The following is a 24704-nucleotide window of genomic DNA, read 5'->3' as shown; positions in this document are numbered from 1 at the left end:
TAAAATAGTTATAATCATGTTATGAGTTTCACATTGCTAGGTTGTTGTTATTAACTTATTTTGAATAAAATACAATAGAAGAAAAAATTTAAAAAAAATTATTAATTCTCAAGTGCAAAAGAACATAAATATTTAGTTTCTAGAATAATTTTTAAGGTAGACTTTTTCGCTTTAATTTGTTTATATCTGGTTTCATAATAGATGTTCTTAACACTGCATTCAAATGTTTATTGCTAATTTTGCTTGATCATGAACAATATTTATTTTTTTCAAAATAACTATTGAAAACGTTTGCTCACAAAGATAAGTACGACCAAAAGCAATAAACATAATTATGAGTAAAACTTTTATACCTTTAAATTAATTTCAAAAAGACTTAAATAAAATATTTTATGTTCATTACTTTCTTTAAAAGCAGTTTTTAAAACAGTAGTTTTGCAATTCTATGACTTTCACCTGTAAATTAGATTCAATGTCATCATTGTCAATAGAAAAAGGGTTTTGAAACAAGTTGATTTTTTTCTCACGTACATAAAAGTTAGGAAATTGTATTACAGTAGAGTCCCGCTAATCCGGACATCGCTAATCCGGACATCCGGACAATGTATGTTTCGTATTTAATACTCATGTATAATATATATATATTCGGGAATACCCATAATTAAGATATTATCGTTTCGATTATATATTTTGATTTGTGATATTTTTTGCTAATATTCAGGAATACCCATAATAAAGGTATGTATTATTGTTTCGATTAGGTACATAAGTATTGTGATATTATTTTGTTTAGTGGTGATTGTGTACCAGTGTAGACCGTTGCGTTTATTTTTTCCTCTGCTTATTATAAAAACAACATAAAATGACAGCTTAGGTAACAGACGCACATTAAGAAAACCAAACAACGAAGCTTTAGACGAGGCTTTGTACATTTGGTTTATTAATGAGTAAGTTAAAAAAAAACGTCATTTCGTTTAATCCGGAGAGAGTCCGGATTAACGAGACTCTACTGTAAATTGAATTTTGTAAATTTTTCAATTAAAATTTTGCAACGTACAACTGTCCAAGCGCTGTCCATTGATATATTTGTGTAATAATTTGAATTTCACTTGAAATTATTTTATACCTGAATATATATTAGACAATAATTTAATTAAATTTAAATTTAAAAAAACATGATAGTATATACTTGGAGGGCCGCAGAAAATAATTCCGTGGGTTGACGATGTCTGCTTTATAGTATTATTAATATTACTTTTACAATATATTACAATTAACACTATAAACATATTTTAAATCTTAAGCAAATTTTTTACTTTAAATTAAAAGTATAATGTAACGTTTTATCAGAAATTAATAACTCAATAAATTATATGATACAAACTAGATTCAATAAACTGCTCAAATATTATAATTTAAGTACATATAATTGAAACTAACATTATTAAGTATACTATTATAGTAGTCAACAATTACTAATTAACAACTTTTGATTTTATACACATTGTTTAATATTATTAATAAGGTTTATAAAATAAAATATCACAAAATCTATGGGAATTACTAATGACTATTTTAAAATTCATAAAATTAAGGTATACTATTCAACTTAATTAAATATGAAGATAAATTTTCAAAGACTGCAAATGTGATGATTGTTGCTGGTACAACTCTTAATAGATTAGGCCCAATTCCTTTATAAAACCCTCGCATACTTTCATACCTGAAAAAAAATAAAATTATTGAAATCAAAACATTTAATACATAATCAAAAATATCTTACCAATTTTTTTGTTATGCTACTGGCAGCACCGCAACACACTGTTAAATGACATGTTAAAACGAACTACAAATATATTAATCACGTGATCTATATTTATATTTTACATGTTTAATAACAATGAACACGATAAAAAAGAAAATATTTATACAAAATATTTCTTTAACGTAAACCAAATTAATAGAAACAGTAAAAATATTAAAACTTAGTTTATTTTAACTGCAATTATCAGTGTATCGCGACGACAGAACAAACTTTAAAAACTAACTTTCGGAAAATATTACTTTATCATAATACGGTATAAAATTAAAATAATATTACTTATCACATTGTTGAAATTGTATAATATATTAAAAACAAAAAAAATACCAATTGTGAAATAAATTTGAGCGACTAGGACTAATCGTTAAGAAATAAAAATATTGAAAAACAAAGAAATATAACATATATTACAATATATCTATTAATACACATACAACTAAGAGGAGTATTGTCATAGTATAATTCTGTCTACAAGAAAAATAGTTTTGACAGGGGCAAGTATTTGTCAAAAGGCAATAATCATGTTATATGAATAAAAATCAAAAATTAAATAAATGTAGACTGATAATTGTTAATTTTAATTAACTTATTCAGTTGTCATTAACTTTTGAATGAGAAAATTATAATTTTGAGTATTGCACAATTGAGGTGAATAATATATACATATTTATATTTATATCAATATATAAATATAAGGGGCATTAAATTTTAATTTAACATAAAGAATAAAACATTTTATTAATACTAAATATAAAGAAAATAAAAATACTTGGAATCAAAAAAACTAACACAGGACTGATAGGTTTTGTTTATTTTTACTGATATTGATGTAATAGAATATTAAGTGTTTGTAAATTTCTCATATATCAACAACACAAGACAAATATTTGGAAGCACATGTAATAAATATGGCGATAATCCCTTATAGAATCCACCAGCACCTTCGTACCTCCATGTTTGGGTTATACAATGCCAAGTGCCTCGGTATTCACGGTGTTGATCTTGCAGTCTCGCGCGAATAACTTGATACGGATATGTTAGACCAGCTGCTATTAGTTTTGAAAATGCTGCAAATACAATGTATTCGGATGTATCCTGTGACAAATAATTAAATGTAATTAGTAATAAATATTTATAATTGGACTATACAGAGTGATCAACTTAACAAAAACACTTAAATTCAAGTTATTAATGTTAAATCAATCACCTCGTATTTATAACTTACCAGTTTAGCATCAATTGGTAATCTTCTATATTCATTATAAAAAGTCTTCATCTCCTCGTAAGTCATGAACTGCAGAGCACCATGAGATACGCCAAACATACCAGGAACAAAGCCCTATAATAATGTACATGACCAACTACTTTTTTTTTGGCAAAGGGTATCTATTACATCCATCTGTTATTTATTATTTAAACCAATACAAAAATAATAAACTTGTTATCTATCAAAGCGTGTAGAATTAGATTATAAATTAAAATTTACTTTACAAGTTTATTTGAAATATATACTTAGAAATTAAAAATAAATGGCAAGCATGTGTTATACAATTTAACTTTAAGTTTTAAAATAACTTTTTAAATAATTACTTAGTTTTCAAATTTTGTGAAATATGTTTTTATTTATGTTTTATATTACTTTTCTGACTTTAATATTTAACTTCATCTAATGTTTTTATTTTTTATTTAAATTAAATATACAGAGAACAAATAAATTGTATAAATCTAGTCTATGCAACAAATATTTTTTAATTCATCCTTAAACTGTCAGGTATTATAGAATACCTTATACAGGCCTCGTACACCCTCGGCACCATAAATCTTCCGAAATGCATCCCACATGCCACTGTACAACTTGCTTGGATCATTGGGCTTATCAAACTGCAAACACAAACGAGTTTTGACAACCCATACTGGATTGGTTATTATTAATGTGAGAATGCCTGCTTCTGCTGCAGCAGTCATATGTAATGCTGGACCCAGAGGTTTTTTAGTGTTGTCACCTTGAATCCAAGCTTTAATTGAATTATAACTAAAAACACATATTGTAGACTTTTAGTAAAATTAATGTTATTTCCTTATACTAGATTTACTTACAATAGGAAATAAAAACCCCATGCGCTTCCTGACCCCCAAACATTTGGTGTAACTCCTTTATAAAGTCCTTTAATTCCTTCTTGTCTAAATATTGTAGTGACAGCATTTCCCAATCCCGCATAACTTGGTATTGTATTTCTTCCATCATTGACTGTAAGACATAAATATACATAAAATTAAAGTTTGAATTAAAATGGGATGAAAATTATATCAATTACTCACCAGCAAATCGGATTTTCAATAAATCTAGAGGATGAAGTATGAGTGTAGATGCGACACCGCCTGAAAAGCCAGCCACCAAATGTTCTATCTTTACATGTGGAAACAATGATTTTGTTACGGGTGGACTGTTAGTCAGCGGCTTAGTTGGTTGTCCCATATCAGGCATACGATTGACTGTTGATGTTCTAGAGCCAAGAACGTTCATTGTCACACCGCTATACGGCCAAACTTTTAATACACACGCACGGTTCAAGAAATTGTATAAGATAGTTGTATCATAGAGAAATAAATCAATATAATAAAATAAACTACTGTGTATTAACCAAATTAAATTAAACTCTTCTAACACTTAATTAATGGAATATATTTATTTATATACATAATATATACTAATAAATAATATATATTAACAAAATAAATATATATCGAAAATAATTAATTAAACTAACTTATAGGTAGGTATTAGGTATTTATCACAATTGACTATCACATAGGATTTTGTTCGACGACATGTCGTGTACGATGAAGCATAGGGTGAAGGTATTCGATGCCTTCCACCAGTTCTAGTATTTTACCGGTCGAAAAAACTTTCTGGTTTGAATGAAGTCCACATTATTCTAATAGAAGTTTCAGAAACGAACTTTATTAATCGAACGCGAAACAACTTAACCGCACAGTGAAGCGAATAGAATTAAGAGAGACGTTTTAACTTTTATTAGAGGGAACAAAAGAGAAAATTGATTTCGTCAGATTATTTTTATCACAAGGCCAGCGGCACCAGTGCGATCATACTTCAGACTATACCACTTCCTCCGATTTATCTATTGGTAATACTGGTTAACAGTGATTTCCACAATTCTACGGTAGTACGGTATAGAAACAGATTACGGGTGACGAATTGACGATTGTCGATTATATACCATTACCATTCTATTATATCAAAACTCACAAGTTAATTCTTCATAATTCATAAAACCACAAATGGCACAAATCCAAATCACTATTCACTATACAGTATACATAGTTCACATTCCACAATACAACACTGCAAAGTTAATATTGACCTTTCAACCTTTGATTAATAAATAATGTAATATGAAAATTGGCACTGGTAATAAATAATAATTACTATTACATGTTATTATTATAGGTATCTCACATAATATTAGATTCCTCTAAAAACTTTGTGGCAAATTTAAATGATATTAAAAAATGCTTTTAATCTATTGTCTCTTGATAGATTTTCTGTCGAACAACTTACCTATAAATCGCAGATTTAAGATAACCGCAATTCAATTCTCATCATCATATTATAAATACTATATTTTATATAAATAATATAATATCTTTTATATTAATTATTATCTATAGTATATAATTTCATCACTAGTATCTTTTAATCTTTAAATCGGTAATATATTATATGCTCACTTAACTAGAAACCTCCGAAAAAATTGAACCCTAAGTCCATTTTTAACCGATATAACCAAAGTTTAACCAGAAATTATTTTTCAAGGGGATTCAAAATCTGTTAACAAAAAAAAGTATAGGTACATTGTATATTTATTAAATTTGAAAATTTGTTTAAAAATAAAAAGATCTCATTTTATTTAAATCTATATGATCAAATAAATAAAATGACAGATCTTGTCACCTTACACTTTATTTAATAAGAAGATAATTCAACATGTTTATCAAAGGCTGGCGAATGACGGTATATTTAGTATATTTATAATTTACACAAATATAATATTGGTATAACGGTGCCGATTGGCACCGATAGCGGTAGTTGTCGATCAATAACATTCTATTATTAGATGCTATAATAATATTTTGACCATATTTTAAGGTTTTGATGTAAAAATGGTCAATAATCAATTTAATAAATTGGAGTCTTAGCCATTTATAATTGAAAATATTTATATTGATAGGTATGAAAAATAAATAGTTATTATACATTAGTAATCTATTTAAGAATTTAGGGGGGGGATCCAAACTCCCCTCAGATACGGCCATGAAAATAACTTATGAATAAGACATAGGTATAAAATAATTTACTAAGATGGTTTTCCTTAAAGTTGATATAGAATGAATAAATTAATGGTTTTACTATTTTAGGTATGCATAATTACTTAAATTGTTTAAAAAAAATTATCAGTATAAATTTGGAGCACTTCTCAAAATATGAGTGGACAGAATCAACTAAATAAAAATTAAATGCACTATCTTATATTCTTACTCCTTAGTCTTCAGGACAAAGTTAATTAGTACTGTGGATTGATGATTGAGCTCTGATGTAAATTTAAACTGTGGGCTTATTAATCTAAGTTCTAACCATGGTTTAAAAAATATTAATCTTTTAAAAACGTCTTTAATTAGATATTCTAAACAAGAATATTATTGGGTAAATGGGTAGGGGCCCTCATTATCGATGTTGTACATGGTGTCCTGATGTGATACAATATTGTATCTATGGGGAACTTGATGTTTGATCAATAGTTGTACACAGAATAACAACTAACAGCTAATCTAAAATTAATATTTTAACTTAAATTTAAATACTACACTTTATATGTTAAATTAAGTGAGTTTTAAGAAAAAAATGAGTAAACAAGGAAGTGAAAAAAAAAAAGAAATAAATTCTAAAGACGACAAAAAAACAAAGAAGCAAACACCAACAACAATAAAGACACGGAAAGAGGGTAAAAAGTCGAGGAACTTGGTGGATGTATTTAATGAATGTGCTATGGATAATGCTTACCATACATGTCACAATGTACAAGATCTGCTGAAGTGCCGAGGATTTCCATGGCCACAGGCACAAAAGAAGAAGAAAAAGAAAGGTGGCAAAAAAGGCAAATAAGAATAAAAATGGATCAGTAAAAATGCAATAAAAATATGTTATTGACTTTTTGTAATAAAAAAATATACATTACATTTATGTTTACATATCACTTTTTCTAAAAAAAAATCATAATAATAAAAATATACACTGTGACAAAAGTTTAACTTTAAATCAACTTGTACAATACACATGAGTAATATAATACAATTAATTCAATATTACTTATAAATAATAATAATAATAATAATAATAAAAAAAAAAAAAAAAACACTAAGCAGATCTGTAATAAACAAGCCTGGCGTCATTTTTGCCGAATTGTTTTTAGATTTTATTTTCTCTAAATAATCGTTTATCACAGACAAGTCAACTAAAATGACGCCGAAACATTATTGAAATGAGCAAATTCAACTAGATCATTAAAACAAACAAACAAAAATAATAATAATAATAATAATAATTATAATAGTAGTAGTATTAATAATAATCAGAGAGAAATAAAGAGAGCAGGTATCTTAAGTTATTTAAAATTACAAAAAAAAAATTATTAATATTATTTTTTTTTTTTTTTAAATAAAATTTGGTAACTGCATAGAAAGATGATAAATTTGTTTATATATATAAATTTAAATAAATATGTTAAATTCGTTTTTAAGCTCAGTAAGTTAATCCCTGTCATTTTGCACAGCCCATAATTGGTTCATTTTTCTAAAGATAATAAGTTGAATGATGAAACACATTTAATCCTAAAATAAACTTAAAAGTAGTTTAATTTTAAAGAGAAATACAACAGGAAAGAGAATGTTAAAATTTAGAAAAGGATATTAATTTATGAATTACTGGGAACAAAGAAATACATACAAAGAAAATTTTGGTAACTAAATAAAGCATATGTTCTAAGAGAGGCTAACACCTCAAACTGAGCTTTTTGCCACAAATAATTGTGTTGCAATAGAAAAGCTGAAAACAAGCTATACTCAGTACAATATGTGGCATATCTTATTGTTTAATGAACATTATTTTATTCTTTTGTTTTTTTTTAATTTATCACTTAATCTCTAGTTTTCATCATGATTAAAAAATTTGTATTTTATATTAATGACATTTTTATAGATTTACTTCTTTACTTATACACTATGAATGCTTTATTTAAACTATTAAAATGGCTTTAATTGAGCATTCATTAATGTCCACATATACCAAAGTTCAACAATCACAGAATTTACTAAGATCAAACATATACAGCGCCTTGTGCATCATTATCATCCAAACTAATTCTAGTATGAAATGATGGTCCACCGCCATCATCAAAAAAACGTCTAAAAGTAAATTCAAAGAATCCATGGAATGGACGATTACCATCAGAATCAGAACTCCTATTATCAGGATCAGAAGAATCTGAATTCTGAAGACGTTCCGGATCAATAGGATCAAAGTTAGATGTATCAGTTGAAAACTGAATGCGTGGTACATGTGGAGGATTATGACGTCTCATTCCTCTCTCAAAATCTATATCTTGGAAGAATGGATGATTTTTTATTTCATCAGCATTCTTACCCAAGCGGTTTTCTTTACTAGTGCATAACTTTAGTATAAGATCAGCACCTTCCGGTGATAAGTTAGCAGATGTTGGTATTTGTAGAGTATTTTCCCAATGTATAACCTGCAACAATTGAATTAAAATATAATTATAAAATATCACTTAATAGTTTGTAAAAATAATTTATATACCTTGTATTGAGTCTCTGCAGGGGTGTTAGCAAGAAATGGAGGTGATCCCACCAACATTTCATAAAGGATGACTCCAACACTCCACCAATCACATAATTGTGTGTAACCAGTTCGAAGTAAAACTTCAGGGGCTATATAGTTCGGCGTTCCAACTAATGAATGAGCTTCACACCTTTGATGTTCTCTTCGACGTCGCCTTTCTAAAGGTTTTAACTGGTGACATCGACATTCTGCACCATTTACACTCCATTCTTCACCACCACCCATTGAGTCTTGTCTACAGTGCTCACCTGAAATATACATAGTTGATAAGAATTTAAATTTTTTAAATATATAAAAAATCTTTAAATATTTACCATCCTGATAATATTTTGAATTATGAGTCCATCTGAAACCAGTGCATAATCCAAAGTCGGTGAGTTTGATATGACCATCTCTATCGATCAATATATTATCTGGCTTGATATCTCGATGGATAAAACCCATTTTATGAACACTCTCTACAGCACAAGTCAATTCAGCAATGTAAAACCTAAAAACATTTTTATTATTTAGTTAATAAGTATAAATTAAATCATAGTATGTTAAAATAAACCAACTAACCTAGCCAAATGTTCTTCAAATATTCCCAATTTGATTAACAATGACATCAAATCTCCACCAGGAATATAATCCATAACAAAGTATAAATGATCTTTATCTTGAAACGAATAATATAGTTTAACAACCCACTCATTATCAGCTTCTGCTAGTATATCTCTTTCAGCTTTAACATGGGCAACTTGATTACGTTTAAGTACATGTGCTTTTTTTAATGTTTTCATGGCATATAAATGGTTTGTATCAATTTTTCTAACTAATGTAACCTCACCAAAAGCACCAACTCCAATCGGTTTGATTTTTGTAAACATTGATTTGTCCATTTTAGCTCGTTTAAGACGTATGTAATTTGATTCTTTTTGTGATAACATTTTTCTCATTTGACACTGAGCTTCTTCACTCAAACCTATTTTAGCCATTTCCGTCTCAAGCTGAACACGCCTAAACACTCTCTGTTTGTGTGACTTAATTACATTTTCTACATGTTGTTCCATGAAGAACTTAAATGCTTGAGGAGAATAATTTTTTACTTTACACTCCCGTCTTTCTTCTTCTTTCTCTTTACTAATATGTTTTCGCTCTGGAATAGGGGACTGGTGATCAATTTTTGACTGATTATCATCTTCTTCATCATGTCCATTAGTAATGCCGTTATTATTATTAAAGGGATGATGATAGTTAATGCAATTCATCATTTTGTTTTTAGCAACAGATGATGATGGAATAGGTGGTAATGGAGGAGTAGGTTTCCTATGTTGATGGTCCTCAGCATATGGTGGTGGTGGTGGCAAAGGATTATTAATTACTCGTTGAGCAGCCAACGCTTGCATAGTACTTGCATAGCTAGGAGGTTCAGTTGTTGGTACAACTGATGATGACGAAGACAATGATGCTTGCTGAGGTTGTTGGACAGCTTTTTGAGCTTGTTGTTTATGTTGAATAGATGATGCATATGATGGTGGTGGAACTGGAGAGGGGGAAGTAGGTACTGGAGCTTGCGGTGCAACAGCAGTTTGAAGTATAGGTTTTTGGACTAAAGTACTTCGTACAGACTGCATTATAATTGGTGATTGAGTCTTAGTTTGTCTAGCTCCCCAAGCTTGCAATGGTGTAGGTCGAGTTAAGGATGACATACTTCCATTTGTTGATCCAGATACAGGACTAGATGACCCTGCATTTGAAAACACTCCAGAAGACGGTGATTTTCGATATTCTTGAATTGAAACAGAATATGAGGGTGGTGGTGGTGGAGCTCCAACTATTGGATAAGGTGGTGGGGGTTCAGCAGTAGTCATACTTAAGGCTTGCATCTGTTGAGATAATTGTTGCTGTGCTTGTGGACCATTTTGAACAACCATTGGTGAAGTACCTCTTTGATTGGAACTACATGAAGTTCCTGGTGTAGGTGCAGGTGGCCGTGAAGGAACAGCAGGGGCTGGTGACATGCGCTTAAGCAACTGTTGCATGTGTGTCGGTACATGAGGAGGTGGTGGTGTACTATTGTTTCTAGGTGGAGGCGGTGGAGGAGTTTCTGAATATGCAGAAGGAGAATATTGACGAGATAAAGGTGGATGAGAGTGGATGACTAGATCAGGCTGTCTTGGGCTATCTGACCTTGAGCTTCCGGCACCACTATCTTGACCAGGACTACTCCTCGGACCAACTCCACTTCTTTCTAAACTTGATTTTCTGATTAATTTATTACTACTACATAATCCTGTAAAATAATAATATGCATATAACTAAATGTTAGATATTATAAATTATAATGTTATTTATTATGCTTATAAAAAATAATGGTATAATGATATAATTACCAGATGAAGATTTGCTGCATCCATTAGACAGTTCACATTGCTGTTGTTTAGCTAAAAAATCTAGAGCTCCTTCACATCGTCCTCCAGAAACTTTAAGAGCTCTTAATGATGCTTCCTAAAAAAAAAAAATAGAATTAAATTAGAATAAATGTACGTAATACCAAAATCAAAAAGTATTATGAAACTTATCTAAGGTAAACAAGTGATATATTTTAAATTCATTAATTATAACTTAAGAATAAAAAAGCTTTTTTAAAAGTTAAATTAGATTTTTTATAAAATAATAAATATCTTAAATGGTTAACCAATTGTTTAATTATTCAGTAAGTAACTAATAAAAAATATCTTAAATGTTTTAATGTTAATTAAATTATAGTCTATTAACTAAAAGTTAAGTAATACCCCATATTTTCTTAAAATATTTAATAATATTAATAGTAACTTATTTTAACAGCTAAGCACTATTTTACCTTGTTCTTGTATTATACACAAGCAACTATTATTATAGTATTAAATAAAATTAACACAGACACCTGATTAATATTTTAGGCTATACAATTTAATACTTGAAGATTAAAATAGTAAAATGCTTCATGCCTGATTAAAATATGTTTCTGTTGTATAACCTTAATTACACTATCAAACATAAAAGTTACAGCAGTATTTTTTATTATTATTTAAATTGTACAGGAATAAAATTTAACTATAGGATATAGTTTATAATAAACAAACTATTATTAATAACCACTTTATAAAATATAAACACGACATTATTACAACAATGTGAAGTAATATTTTGTAATAAAAATAAAAATAATTTTAAACATTCAAATTTGGCCATAAAAATAGTTTTTTTTAGAGACCATTCATAAAAAGTAAATATTTTGAGATGAAGGAAAAAATATTAATATGAATATCATCTTAAGCCATGGTCACATAATGAAAGTGCCATAATAACTATCATAATACATTTACTCAATAAAAGCAATAACTTAAAAGGGATAGATAAACTTCTTTTAAAATTTAAAATGTTTGTAAATGTTATTATTATTGGTTACAAAATAAACTGTAAACCACGGATTAGCCTGTCTTAGTCTGTGCTGTTAACTTAATTATCATACATGAAGCGTGCATATTATGCACGATAATTAATTTAATGATTAAAATATTTATCAGTGCGAAAGTGCGCACACCATGCTATCTTTTTACTACTGTAAATTGTAATTACTAATTTGTGTAGTATAATTTTCACGTGTTTACAATTTTCATTTTTTTTTTTTTGTCTTTTATCAATTTATCACCATTTACAGCTCTATCACAATTCACTATCTCCTCGGACATTGAACGTGTAAATAAAGTACATAACAGCGTAACAGTAATTACCACATACTTTTATGATAGGTTTATTATAGCAAATAACTCGCATAGTGTAACGTATAACCACAGTTTAATATCTGATACTAGAAAATATGAACATGCGTGATTGCACTTCTCCAAAATATATGCGAGATGATCAAAGGAGTAAACAAATACTATTTGTAATGTATAGTAATTAAAGTAAAAATATTACTAATATGTAATATTCTTTGTTAAAAATAAAATGGTTTTTTAAATTTATTTTCTTATTAATTTTTGAATTGATTATATCTTTTATATCGATTACAAAAAATATAAGAATTACAATGAGTAACTGAGAGATAAAAATATTATTAGTAATAAATAGATGTTATCATCTTAAGTTTCCAATAAGTTAACTAACAAATAGATAAAATACAAAAAAATATTATATAATATAACAACCAACATGCAAAAATGGTGTTCCAAATGTATTTGTGTCGAAAGAACTGGATGATATTTTCAATTATAATATTTTCATAAATTTAAACCAATAGGTACAATTAAGATTAAAAATTAATGAGAACAATTTAAGCTGGCCTTATTTTATCAACCAGACGGGGTTTGTTCATTGGGTTAACATAAACCAAAAATATTAATGAATATATAATGAGGCCTAGTGAAAGTAGCACGGTAATATTAGGTTGGCCCTTCTACTTGATCTAAAAAAATTTAATTTTAATTTAAATCAGAATTATTTTTTTTCCATATCATTTTAAGCACATGTCGCGTAATAATAAATAATAAGCAGCTCTAATCAAAAACTAAAAATATACGAACATACCAAAATACCCAATTTTACACACATAGATATATTTTTTAATTAAATGTAATTAAACTCGAAAAACGTGTCTATCTTTTGCAATTACATGGACCGGTTTCGTATATCCTTCTTACTCGATCAATCATAAGACCAAAGTATATAGTTTATACAAAGTATAAATTCATGGGAACATAATTAGTAATTACCTAACCGGAGTTCCTCAATATACATAAAAAATGTAAACTATAATCTAATTTTTTTTTTTTAGAATAAAAATTTATATAAACCTGTTTTGTCTTAATGGGGTTTATCCGTTTACATTTTTCACAGTGCACAATTATTAGTAATGCATTTAAATAAGCTGCAATAACTATTAAATTTGTGTTATACTAAATTATAATAAAATCTTCATTACTCAAGTATAATTAAATATTTTACATAAAAAAAAAAAATTGTTCAAAATAATATTTGTAATTTTTGGATCTATCTAATAAATTACAAGTTTAGTACAAGTATACAAAATATATCGTAAATTGTTTTGAAGAAACACAGCAAAACTATAAATAAAATAATTAATATTAGGCAATACCTACTAAATAAATTAAAAATGTATTGTAATAATCTTAAGAGAATTTAGAAAAATATTTTTTAAGATTATGATTTGCTTAAATTTTTTTTACATTTGAAAGGCCACAGTCAGACATCACCCCAGAGGATTGGGACAAGGTCACTTAACCTTTTTATTGAATCTTACATTCCAGACAAATGTGTCTATGCAATCATGGGACAGTGGTTACTAAAGTAATGAAAGCTAGAATGAATCCATAAAACTAATATCTATTATGAATTAGTGGATTAGGTAAGGTTACTTTCTACATTCCTACATTTTTTAGTTAAAACAAACTTGAAATGTATAAATATAAATATACTAACATTTTCTCAACTACATAAATAATAACTAGGTTTTGACTTGTTCATATTTTAATTCAACGCAAAAAATCAGCAATTAATAATATATATTATACAAAAATCAAAAGAAAATAAATTATAAAAATATAGGAATTATTCAATAATTGAACAATTAGTTATTAATATAACAAATTATATACATTAATTATTTTGTATAATATGTTATATTGTTTATAATTTTTTGATTTTGTTAAAATTAATTTATTTTAAATGTAAAACGTTATAACCTTATCAAAGTATAAATATGATAATTAATTTATTTATATAAGTAATATTTTCATGTTCTTAATTTATAGTGTATATATATTTAGAATTTTAAATTCCGAGCAGAAAGAAAAATGTATATTGGTTTTACAATGATTTTTTACAGAAGAAAAATTAGAATCTATATGGTACTTAGAAGGGTCAAAATAAAAATTCCCAGTACCTACTTTACTTAATAAATGGTAAAAAAAAAAAAAAAAATAATAAAATATAAAAAAAAATAAGAAAATAGGAATTTTTATGCAAAAGTAGTTTTAGAAAAACAAATTTTTTTAATTTGTTATAATTTTAAAACGAATAATTGTATGCATTTTAAAAATGTACCATTTAACTATTTATAGACATTTGATATTTTTTTTTAATAATTTCCGATACAAAAAGTTTATATCTTTATTACATACACAATTTCTAAAATCAATTAAGTATTTGTCAAAATACTTCGATTGTTTTTGAGTTATTTAAAAAAAAATTTATATTTTCATTTTTTCTTTTTATAAATATCATTAAAAAATATTTTTTGCTCGGCAAATAACTTGAAATTTTAGTTAAGGTTCTTTAAATTGTTATTTTAGCTATTAAAAAAATATTTAAGATACATATTATTATGCTTGATTATTTTTATGAGCATTTGAAGTTGAAATGTCGACATAATTAGATATTTAACAAAAAATAACATCAACTTTTATTTATTTTGTTATAGTTCAAAAATATTATCAATAAAAATTTACGTAAATTAATACATTTTACCTACTACACACTACATCAAAATAATTAGATTATTTTTATGCTATTGCTTATTTAATATTTATACATTAAAAATATGACCTACCTACCTATTCGCAATTCGAAGTGTTTCACGATGGAGCGGTACTCACTCACTCAGCTTAATAACAATAATATACTCATAATAATTAAATAAATACAATATTTTCGGTATCAGCAATAATTATATTACTCTACTGTAATACTAATAGTGAAAAAAATTATTTAATAATAAGTAAAACGTGAAATAAACTTAGTAATATAGACTGACAGATTTACACAACAGAATCGTTTTTAGTAAGCAATGATACATCACTGAAATCAAAATTTAACAACAACATTACAATGAATTACTCAATTATTTTAGATCTAAAATCAAATTAAATGTGACAATAATAAAAACTACACCATCATATTATAGATGTTAAGCATGGACGAAAAAGACAGTAATGGTGAGAAAGTTAAGAATATTTGAAAATAAAGCATGGCCCTATGTTCAACAAAGATATGGGTAGTTGACGAAGTGTAAGTTTAATAAGGAATCGCAGGAAATGGTGAACTTAGCACCAGTTACAAGTTTCATCGAAAACTCTAATGGCTAAGCAATATTTAAAGAGGAGACAATGACCCTATAAGAGCAGTTTTCTAATGGAAACTTTAGGCGAAAAAACCACGTAGATAATCCAGAAAAAGGGAATTTGAAAAGTGATAGAGGATCTAAAAGCAACAGGCATAAACGATTGGCATGAAATTGTTCAAGACAGATAAAAGTGGTAGGATATTGTTGTGACAGCTAAAAATCTTAGAGAGGTATTTGGACAAGAAAAAAGAAGACGAATTCAATGACGAGGTTAACTCATACCTACTCTACAGCATAGGTGTATACTTTTCCGTTTAGTGGCTTTGTCTTTGTATGATTACTAATTATTACTTAGATTGTTGTAGTTAGTTTCAAAATATTCATCAAATATTAAATAATAAAATTAAAATAAAAATTAAAAACTTTAATAATAATACAATACTATATTATATTAAATACAATTATTATTTAATCCATACTTGTTAAAAATAGATGGGGGAAAAAACAAGTATATATAATTTAAATTTATTTATAGAATATTGGATAATTTCCTTTAGTCTGTATTAATTAATAAATAATAATGTAATATTCGCATACGTCTTTTGTCTTATTAACGTAAATAATCAGGACTCAGAAATAATGGCATTTGTAAATATAATACAATTTGAAAATTTGACAATAAAAAAAAATATATATTTAATAATGTATTGTTTATTTTGGGGGTTATCACTACGTATTATTTTATTGTATTTTTCAAATCAATAAATATTTAGTTAATTTAAAAAAATAATTTTTAATTAAATATTTAGTACTTTTTAAATGAATAAGTTCCGAACCCTATTTTTTGTTTTTTAGTAATAAATACACCAACATATTATTGAAGGAAAGATATTATCTAGGGCCTTGTGTACTACACAAATATAGGTTTTTTATATTTTATTTTTAAATTAAATTCTGAGAAATTGTAAATTAAAAATTTAAAAAAACATATACGTACATGGCCAATACTTATCTTTAAATTTTATAATAATCAATAAATACATTTACTCTAGTTTCAAGAATAACAGAATTTAAAAGATTATTCTAAACATAAGATTTGCTATGTTGTGCATAAATAAGACTGAGATAAAACATGGGTGTATAGAGAATAATTAAATTACTTGGTTCCACATAAAATTGAAAAAGATTTTAATAAAATAATAACTAAGACAATTTTATTTATTTATTAATAGTATATAATATACATAATATTAAAAAATATCATAAGGTTGGCACCCTTAACATTGGCCCCAAGTAAATTCTTATGTTATTGCACTCTCCAATTATCAATTCAAAACCTTAACTTGTTTTACAATCACATTAGTATAAAACTCATAACAGAGTATTTAGATTCAAGTGTACAATAATTACATTTAATCAAAATTAACATTTATTATATCTGATGTTTAAACTAAATTATACTAATATATGCCTTGTACAAATAAAAGACTGTTATCTGCTCTAAAAAGATAAATTACATGGATTATTTATAGCTCAAAAAAGGCTTGATGGTCCATTACTATTGGTTATTGAAAATTATATAATTTAGTAATATTAATTCAGCTATTAATGAAACATCATTAACCTTTGAGGAATTTTATCAAAAGGATTCAAATAAAAGAATTAATATGATTTCTAATAACTCTAAATTCAACTTGTAATTTATCTTGTTATTTTCTTGCTACTTAAACTTAATGTTTTAGTCATAATTTAAAATTGTATCAAGGAGTTATGGTTAAAAGATTTAATTGTTTATTTAAAACAAAAACATTTTATAATAGTATTTGAAGATTAGTATTATTTTTAAATAAATGTGTTAATAATTTTGAATTATTTTACTAAATAGTATATCTTGTTTTTGTTAAGAGGACACCGCACTCGTACATGTTGTCTCTGTCTTACATGCATACAACATATCACATTTTCTTTCAGTAGAATCCATGTTATGTTCTTAGTTTTAACATTAGAGTAAATTTACCTATTATCAAACTTAAAGGTAAAGATTTTATCAATACAATGACATAGGTTATTATTAAATTTATAATTTTAAAGTGAGTTATGAGCATTTTCAAGTTTTAATATTTTATACAGCTAAAACTACGGAGATAACACATGCAGGTGCAGCATCTTCTTAAGCAATTTAATTTTACTTTTAACCATTTTTGACTCGTTTTACTTTACCTAAGCTTTGTATTGTAATGAGTTATAGAATAATGTTAATATCTTTTCAATATACAAAATAGTTTCTTAAAATGTTATTTATAATAAAACACATATATTTACAAGATACATGTGTGCATGATGTATTTATAAATATGGTATTTAAAAAAAGTTATGGATCTAGATTAGATTTAACCACAGATTAAGATTAAGTCTATCTTAATCCATTGATTTAATTTAAAGATCAGTAAGGAGCTCTCAAAAATGTTATGTAATGCCCCTATTTCTAATATTATGGTGATTCTAATATTTTATACCTACTATCAAATCATTTTAATCTTGGTAAAATTAATATCATCTTTTAGTTTTTAAATTACAATCATATTTTTAACTTCATAACCTAAAGCAGAATACTTCTATAAAATTATCACATATTCATGAATACCTTGAATGAATAGTTTTATTTATTATTACTAAGTAGATATTTAATAGTTATCTATAGTTTATAGTATTTATTTTTATATTAATAAATAATTAGGTATTTATTATATAATTTAAATGAATAGAATAGTACACTTCAAACTCTGTGGGAATATCCTGATAGTAATATAGTAACTTTTTTTGTTTACAATTTAAATTACGGTTAAAAATCTGTAACTGAAATGTTCTTTTTTTGAAACCTTCTTTCTACATAATTTTCTAAAATGAAAGAAAACTTTTGGTCCCTTGAATTTGTTATGTATAGTTTTTATTACACATAAATGATAATAAATAAAAACTTATGCTTAATAAATAAATTATGCATACAATTATGAAATTAAAATTTGAATTAAAATCAGCCAGAATTAATAGAAAATGTCTAAATTACGTGAACCCAGAACCATATTAAGCATTAGGCACTATAGATACAGTGCTTAGAACCTGCTAAAAGATAGCTAAATCTATAAAAAAAACATTGTTAAAACATTAAGTCTTTTGTTTCACTCAAAATCTAAAAACAGCCTATTAATGTAAAATGTATAATAAAATTGCTTACATGAGCACTATATTTTGGACGATATGCTGCATAATATTATGTCATGTGATAAGAAAATTATTTATATTGTGGATACTCTAATCTAATAATTCTAATAAATTATATATTTATAAATAATTAGTTATTATGAGTAAATAATAATTGATATGGACGATATGGTACATAATATGAAAAGTTAAAAAAATATACAAAAAATAGTATTCAAAAGTGTCTATAAAATTCAATTTTTTCCTGAGCCTTAAGCATACAGATGACTTAATCTAGCCCTACGTGTATATGTATATTCAATTTCCAAATATCAAAATATTTTTCACAACTTGTATTGTTAAATAACTAACCACTAGACATTCTATCACAAGCAAATTGAATTTTTAAGTCAATGGAATTGCACTTATATATTAGGTTGATATACCCCCTAAACTTTGGTAAGTAATTCTAACACTTGCCATTATTTTAATAAAGAGTAGTATAGTATAATTATTTATTACAAATAATGCTAACTAGTCACTTCATGGAATATAATCTATAATATTGTAGCATACACTTTGTGATTGCATTAAAAATTGGCAATAACTATTTAGTTATTAATTTTACAATAAATAAACAATAATACCTAATAAAAAAGTACTATGTTAAACAAAAATTGAATGTAGAAAATATGTTATACTTATAACTGTACAGCAGCTACAACTAGTTCATGGTATTTAAAACTATACAGAGTGAAAAAAAATTATTTTATGGTATAAAGAAAATATAAGTATAAATGACTAAATCAGTGTCAAATAATGTAATAAAATATTAAATAATGCTAAAATGTAATTATTATGTAGTAAACAATATAATTAGAAAAAATAATACTTTGTTGTTTAAGAAATTAATGAGAGATGTGAGAGATTTTGCTCCTCTTGATTCAAGTTTAATAATGTGCTGAAGTAGGTGAATATAACTTATTGTTTATTGCTATCAAAAAAAATTTTTCTTCAATGTCACTGACACAAATAATGTAATAAGTAACATTAGTTTTTTTAAATAAAAGAATACTAAAAAACATTAAATTAACATAAAAATATCTATTGTAATCACTTCAATTTTAAATTAAAATGTAATATTAACTTAAAGGGGTTTGTATTTTGTACAAACAAATAACCAATCTTAATTAATTTAAAAACATTTAAAAAAGTTAATTTTCAGTAAATATTGAATAGTAAAACTCGACATAGATTGCTTTTTTAAATTTTACTTTTAAGAGTAAAACTTTTAAATATTTTGATAAAAATGTAGATTTAAGTGTAATTTTAAATATTTTTAAAGAGTCACATTTAACAAGAGGATAAATGAAAAATATGATTTTTGGTGACAAGCACTGACTTGTGGCAACTTGTCTAATGCTGCATTATATATAATTAATAGAATTTATTAATTGATAGCACACTCCACTTAAAGTTATAACTCAAAAACCAAAATAATATACTTAATTTTTTTTTTTAATATTTAACTTGTGATATTTTGAAAGGAAAAAGGTGGAAAATAATATATTTTAAAATTAAATTTTATTAAATATTTCATAAACAAAGATTTTTTTAATGCATTAAAGTCTGATCTTTATTGTTTTGATTTACTACTTATTTAAATTATAATCAACAATATTAAACTATTCAGTAATCATGTTCCAAAATAAAAATTATTTATCAATGATTTACTAAAACGATTTAATATAGATATGCAATAATATAAATAATATACATCTATAACTTATTCAAATCTTTGAATAGATTTAAATATTTTTCTTTATAGTAAAAAATAAACCATGCAGATTTAATATACTCATTATAACATATAAATAGATATGATTTATGTTATAAATTAATATTATTTTATTTCTTAGTAGTTTTAAAATAAAATATCCTAAAGTATTAAATTAATAATTCAAATAATTCTTACTTCAGTGTACCCCATTGCGATTAATTGAGTAAGTGTCTGCCGTAATGCGTTAAGTTCTTTATCAACACAATTATTTGAAAGAGAACTGAGGCCAGATACAGATCCAATGCCAGAGGTGGCTGATCCTGAAGCACTTGAGATGCTCGACACACAGCTGGCAGCACTGCTGTCGCAGCCACCAATATTTGCGAAGGGCAATAATGAATTGCGGATTTCTGCCAATGCCTTCTGGCGGTAGCCAGAAGATGATGATCGGGTAGATGGTTTGCCCGATGCAGGCGCCGCAGAGTTCATGCTGGCGAGGGCTTCCTCGGGCGGCCCATGACTAACTGGGGGCCGAGGACACACAGACTACGCACTCACACCCATGGCAATTTTGAACACAACATGTGTTGGTATATAGATTAACTTATATAGCAATCACATGATTGATAAAAGCAACTGAAGTTACTTAATTAAAAATAAGATATCCAAATCTTTGCAGATGAAAATAAACACCTGAAACATAAAAACAAATTATAAAGGTAAGTGCTTAAGTTTTAAATAGAAGACATTTTAGGAATGTCTTTTTCTAAAATATTATTTTTTATAATATTCATATTAACACAACACTATATACCTATTACCTAATAGAAGCAAACTTCTAATTAAAAAATAAATAAATACAAGATTAAAAAAATTGTTTCATACAAAAAATATAAAAATATATTTGAAGTAGGTAAAAATAAAATTTATATATCTATAGGAAAATTATTGATTTTTTACCTTAAAATCTAAGAACTTCAAATGCGAGCTCATATGTGACCAAACCAAGAACATCTATTATGTTCTAATATTTTACAATTAAGGTAATTATGTGTTAAAAATATAAGAAAATAAGTAATATTTTAGTATCTTAAGACTTAATAACTATACAGTCTACTAATAATTGTAATAATGTAATTTATAATTAAAATCAGAAATAAATTACGATTGATATTTTAAGTATTAACTCTAGAATATAATTATTAGTCTATAAAAGTATATTTAAGTAAAATAGTTGAATGGGTTGAAATGTTTTAAAATATCAGTTTATATTTATTATTTTTACAGTTAATCAAATGTATAAAATATTTTTATTATATTTTACTATTTTTTAAATAATAATAGAATAATTTTTATGATATTTAAAAAATGAACAGATCTTGTAATTAAAATAAAATATTTTGTTTGATGTATTAACTAAAGAATATTTTACAAATAAAATTTTTATACAATAAAATCTATATAGTAAAGTTAATAACTATTTTTTTAATAAACAATAAATTATTTAAATTCTTGATATTAATGGTATATCAAATTTAAATTTTTATGAACCAATTATTTTATATACTATTTAAATTGTAAAATAAATTAATAAAAATAGATAATATAATAATAATGATATTTAGGTAACAATAAATAAAATTGAATACCTATACCTATAGTAGGTACCTAGTTCATTTACTGCTAAAATGAAATGATAAGTAATAGATACCTACCTAATATTTTATTAACATAATAATTTGCAGTAGTTAAATAAAACAATACAATTCCAAAGAAAACTAATTAATTGCTTAAAATAAAAAATTATACCACTAGGTATACTAGTGTACAATATACAATATTAAACACTGAATTTTTTACAATCAATATTATGGTAATAATATATGACATACCTACACTTAAGTACCTATGGGTAAAAATAAATAAGTAAACAAGATACCTAAAATAATACACTTATAACAGACTAATTATTAATTACCAAATATCTCAATGACCATACCATAAACAATACTATAAATATAATACGTACTAATGTCTGGATTTAAAAACTTAAATGTATTACATAAATAGTTAATTTTTATGATAACAGCAACATATATCTGAACAAAGAAAAATAATTTATGAAAAGATATATTGCAGGAACACTACTTAATGTATAAAAGATTTTCTTTCCCTCCAATTTTTGAATATTTTGCCTTATATAGCTTAAGAAATATACTCCCTTAATAAATATAATAAATATAATAGGTAACGATAAAGTTTACAAAGGTAAAATGTATTAAATTATTAAATTTCAAGTTCAAAATAAACAACTATTATTTCAGATAATTATATTTTTGAATATCACTGAAATAAAGTTGATTTTTGTGTTGATTTAAATAATATTGATTCTACTCATTGTAATTTTTAATACATGCTCCTGTTAGGTAATTCATTAATGCTTGAAACACCACTAACTGGTGGTAGTCTTCCATATAACATTATTTACGTATTCATTGTATTTACCAAATTTAAAATGGCAGGTTAAGAAAAATGCTTAACCTAGTTGATTAGGTAATAATGTATACATATTTTTTCAGATTTAATAAATAAATAAAAATTCAACACACAAATTAATACGAATAACTTAGAAAAAACTAAACGAATTAATCCAAACAAAGTAACTACACATAGATATCTAATTAATAATAAAGACCTATCCAATAAACAATATTTAATGTCTTTCCTTAATAAATCATAAGAACATCCAAAAATTTTGTTTGATGATTAAGATGCTCATCAATCGATCATCAATATTTTTCAATGTATATTATTGATACATGTGTTTGTCAACAATATAATATAGATTTATAAATCGGACGAGGCTAACATCTACATGATTAGTAATAAATACCTAAAACTTTTAAAAAGTCAGATGGGCCTACTGTAGCTCTAAACAAAATGGGAATAATAGGTAAAAATTACACAGCAAGACACCGGGTCATGTACGGACACCTACAATTAGTACCTGTGTATTATCATGTGGGTACTGACCTCAGGATGGGCAGCGCATCGTTAACCCGTCATTGGAGGGTCTTCGGTGTCCGTGTTCAATGCACGTACCCACCAACACAGCCTTTGGACGACGAACGGAGGACAAGCGACACTTTTCGCACATTTAGAACGAATGCAGATCGGTGTTTCCACGGGACGAAGCACACACGAGCGGGGCTCACGCAAAGGCTACCGTTGGGCGTCGAGTTGGCGGGCGCGGATGCGGTGAAAAAAATAAAAAATATTAGAAAACAGTATTATCGAGAAACGAAAACAAAGAGTCTACGTTGTCGAATGTGCCATTATCATGGCCGCCGCCATATTGCTACAACATTCCGATGTCCCCCCCACCAACGGGAGATAATTAAAACTAGTCGAAAAATAACTGCACGGTTAATTAACACAAATACACAAGAACGATCGTAAATAAATCTTCTTTTATTTTTTTTCCGTTCATTTCTCACGTCCCGACCTTTTTCGGTATTTTCTTTATCGTTATAATATATTAATAAATTCGTATTTTTATTACCAAAAAAAAAAAAAAAAAAAAACACCAACAACAATAATATCACACGGCGGTGTCGGCGTATCGTTGTGCGGCGGCTAAGTGAATGTGTTTGTGTGTGTGTGGTGAGTGGTTCACCGTGCAGCGTGCACGTACCCGCAGCGTCGGTGTGACGGTGTCGCCTACGGGCTACGAATCCCGGACCACGAACGGGAGTCGGAAAATTTTCGAATGAGAGACGCGCATCGTTTTTTTATTTTCAAATCGAACCGGTGAACATAATTATATAAAAAAAAAACTCAATCGCAATGAACGGAATAG

The 24704-nt window shown here is 26.3% G+C and overlaps 3 protein-coding genes across 6 annotated transcripts; 1 reads left to right on the top strand and 2 right to left on the bottom strand.

Moving 5' to 3' along the window:
• Positions 1-1561: 1561 nt before the first annotated feature.
• On the bottom strand, positions 1562-4887 carry LOC112593012 (mitochondrial folate transporter/carrier). Of its 3 annotated transcripts, none has more exons than XM_025337220.1 (7): positions 4591-4887; positions 4142-4326; positions 3920-4070; positions 3608-3854; positions 3048-3161; positions 2772-2917; positions 1562-1723 (listed from the first exon to the last, which is right to left on the bottom strand). In XM_025337220.1, exons 2-7 carry the CDS (start codon positions 4305-4307, stop codon positions 1591-1593), a joined length of 957 nt encoding a protein of 318 aa, XP_025193005.1. In that variant the 5' UTR covers positions 4308-4326; positions 4591-4887; the 3' UTR covers positions 1562-1590. The 3 variants fall into 3 exon arrangements, with proteins under 3 accessions (XP_025193005.1, XP_025193004.1, XP_025193003.1); XM_025337218.1 differs by having other exon boundaries at positions 1591-1723; positions 4142-4369; XM_025337219.1 differs by lacking the exon at positions 4591-4887 and having other exon boundaries at positions 4142-4346.
• Positions 4888-6743: 1856 nt separating this feature from the next.
• LOC112593027 (small lysine-rich protein 1) lies at positions 6744-7004 on the top strand. The gene has a single exon (XM_025337244.1). It carries the CDS (start codon positions 6744-6746, stop codon positions 7002-7004), a length of 261 nt encoding a protein of 86 aa, XP_025193029.1.
• Positions 7005-7099: 95 nt separating this feature from the next.
• On the bottom strand, positions 7100-24465 carry LOC112592946 (serine/threonine-protein kinase Warts). Of its 2 annotated transcripts, none has more exons than XM_025337120.1 (7): positions 23853-24465; positions 21041-21538; positions 11132-11246; positions 9318-11031; positions 9071-9246; positions 8715-9004; positions 7100-8646 (listed from the first exon to the last, which is right to left on the bottom strand). In XM_025337120.1, the coding sequence occupies exons 2-7, from the start codon at positions 21332-21334 to the stop codon at positions 8215-8217; spliced, it is 3021 nt and encodes a 1006-aa protein (XP_025192905.1). In that variant the 5' UTR covers positions 21335-21538; positions 23853-24465; the 3' UTR covers positions 7100-8214. The 2 variants fall into 2 exon arrangements, with proteins under 2 accessions (XP_025192905.1, XP_025192903.1); XM_025337118.1 differs by having other exon boundaries at positions 23879-24465.
• Positions 24466-24704: the final 239 nt, after the last annotated feature.

Source organism: Melanaphis sacchari, unplaced genomic scaffold (assembly GCF_002803265.2).
Source record: "Melanaphis sacchari strain LSU unplaced genomic scaffold, SCAv2.0 Contig19_pilon_pilon, whole genome shotgun sequence".
NCBI lineage: Eukaryota > Metazoa > Arthropoda > Insecta > Hemiptera > Aphididae > Melanaphis > Melanaphis sacchari.
The sequence above is the reverse complement of the archived record's forward strand: the minus strand, read 5'-3'. Positions and strand labels throughout refer to the sequence as shown.

Excerpts from the sequence above, each read along its gene's own strand:
- LOC112593027 (XM_025337244.1), top strand. The coding sequence starts at position 6,744 with ATGAGTAAACAAGGAAGTGAAAAAAAAAAAGAAATAAATTCTAAAGAC.
- LOC112593012 (XM_025337218.1), bottom strand. The coding sequence starts at position 4,346 with ATGAACGTTCTTGGCTCTAGAACATCAACAGTCAATCGTATGCCTGAT. Across the intron at positions 3,162-3,607 it reads GTGTACGAGGCCTGTATAAG|GGCTTTGTTCCTGGTATGTT; the intron begins GTATTCTATAAT and ends ACATTATTATAG. Across the intron at positions 1,724-2,771 it reads TGTATAACCCAAACATGGAG|GTATGAAAGTATGCGAGGGT; the intron begins GTACGAAGGTGC and ends ATTTTTTTTCAG.
- LOC112592946 (XM_025337120.1), bottom strand. The coding sequence starts at position 21,334 with ATGAACTCTGCGGCGCCTGCATCGGGCAAACCATCTACCCGATCATCA. Across the intron at positions 11,032-11,131 it reads ATGCAGCAAATCTTCATCTG|GATTATGTAGTAGTAATAAA; the intron begins GTAATTATATCA and ends ATTATTTTACAG. Across the intron at positions 8,647-8,714 it reads CTGCAGAGACTCAATACAAG|GTTATACATTGGGAAAATAC; the intron begins GTATATAAATTA and ends CAATTGTTGCAG.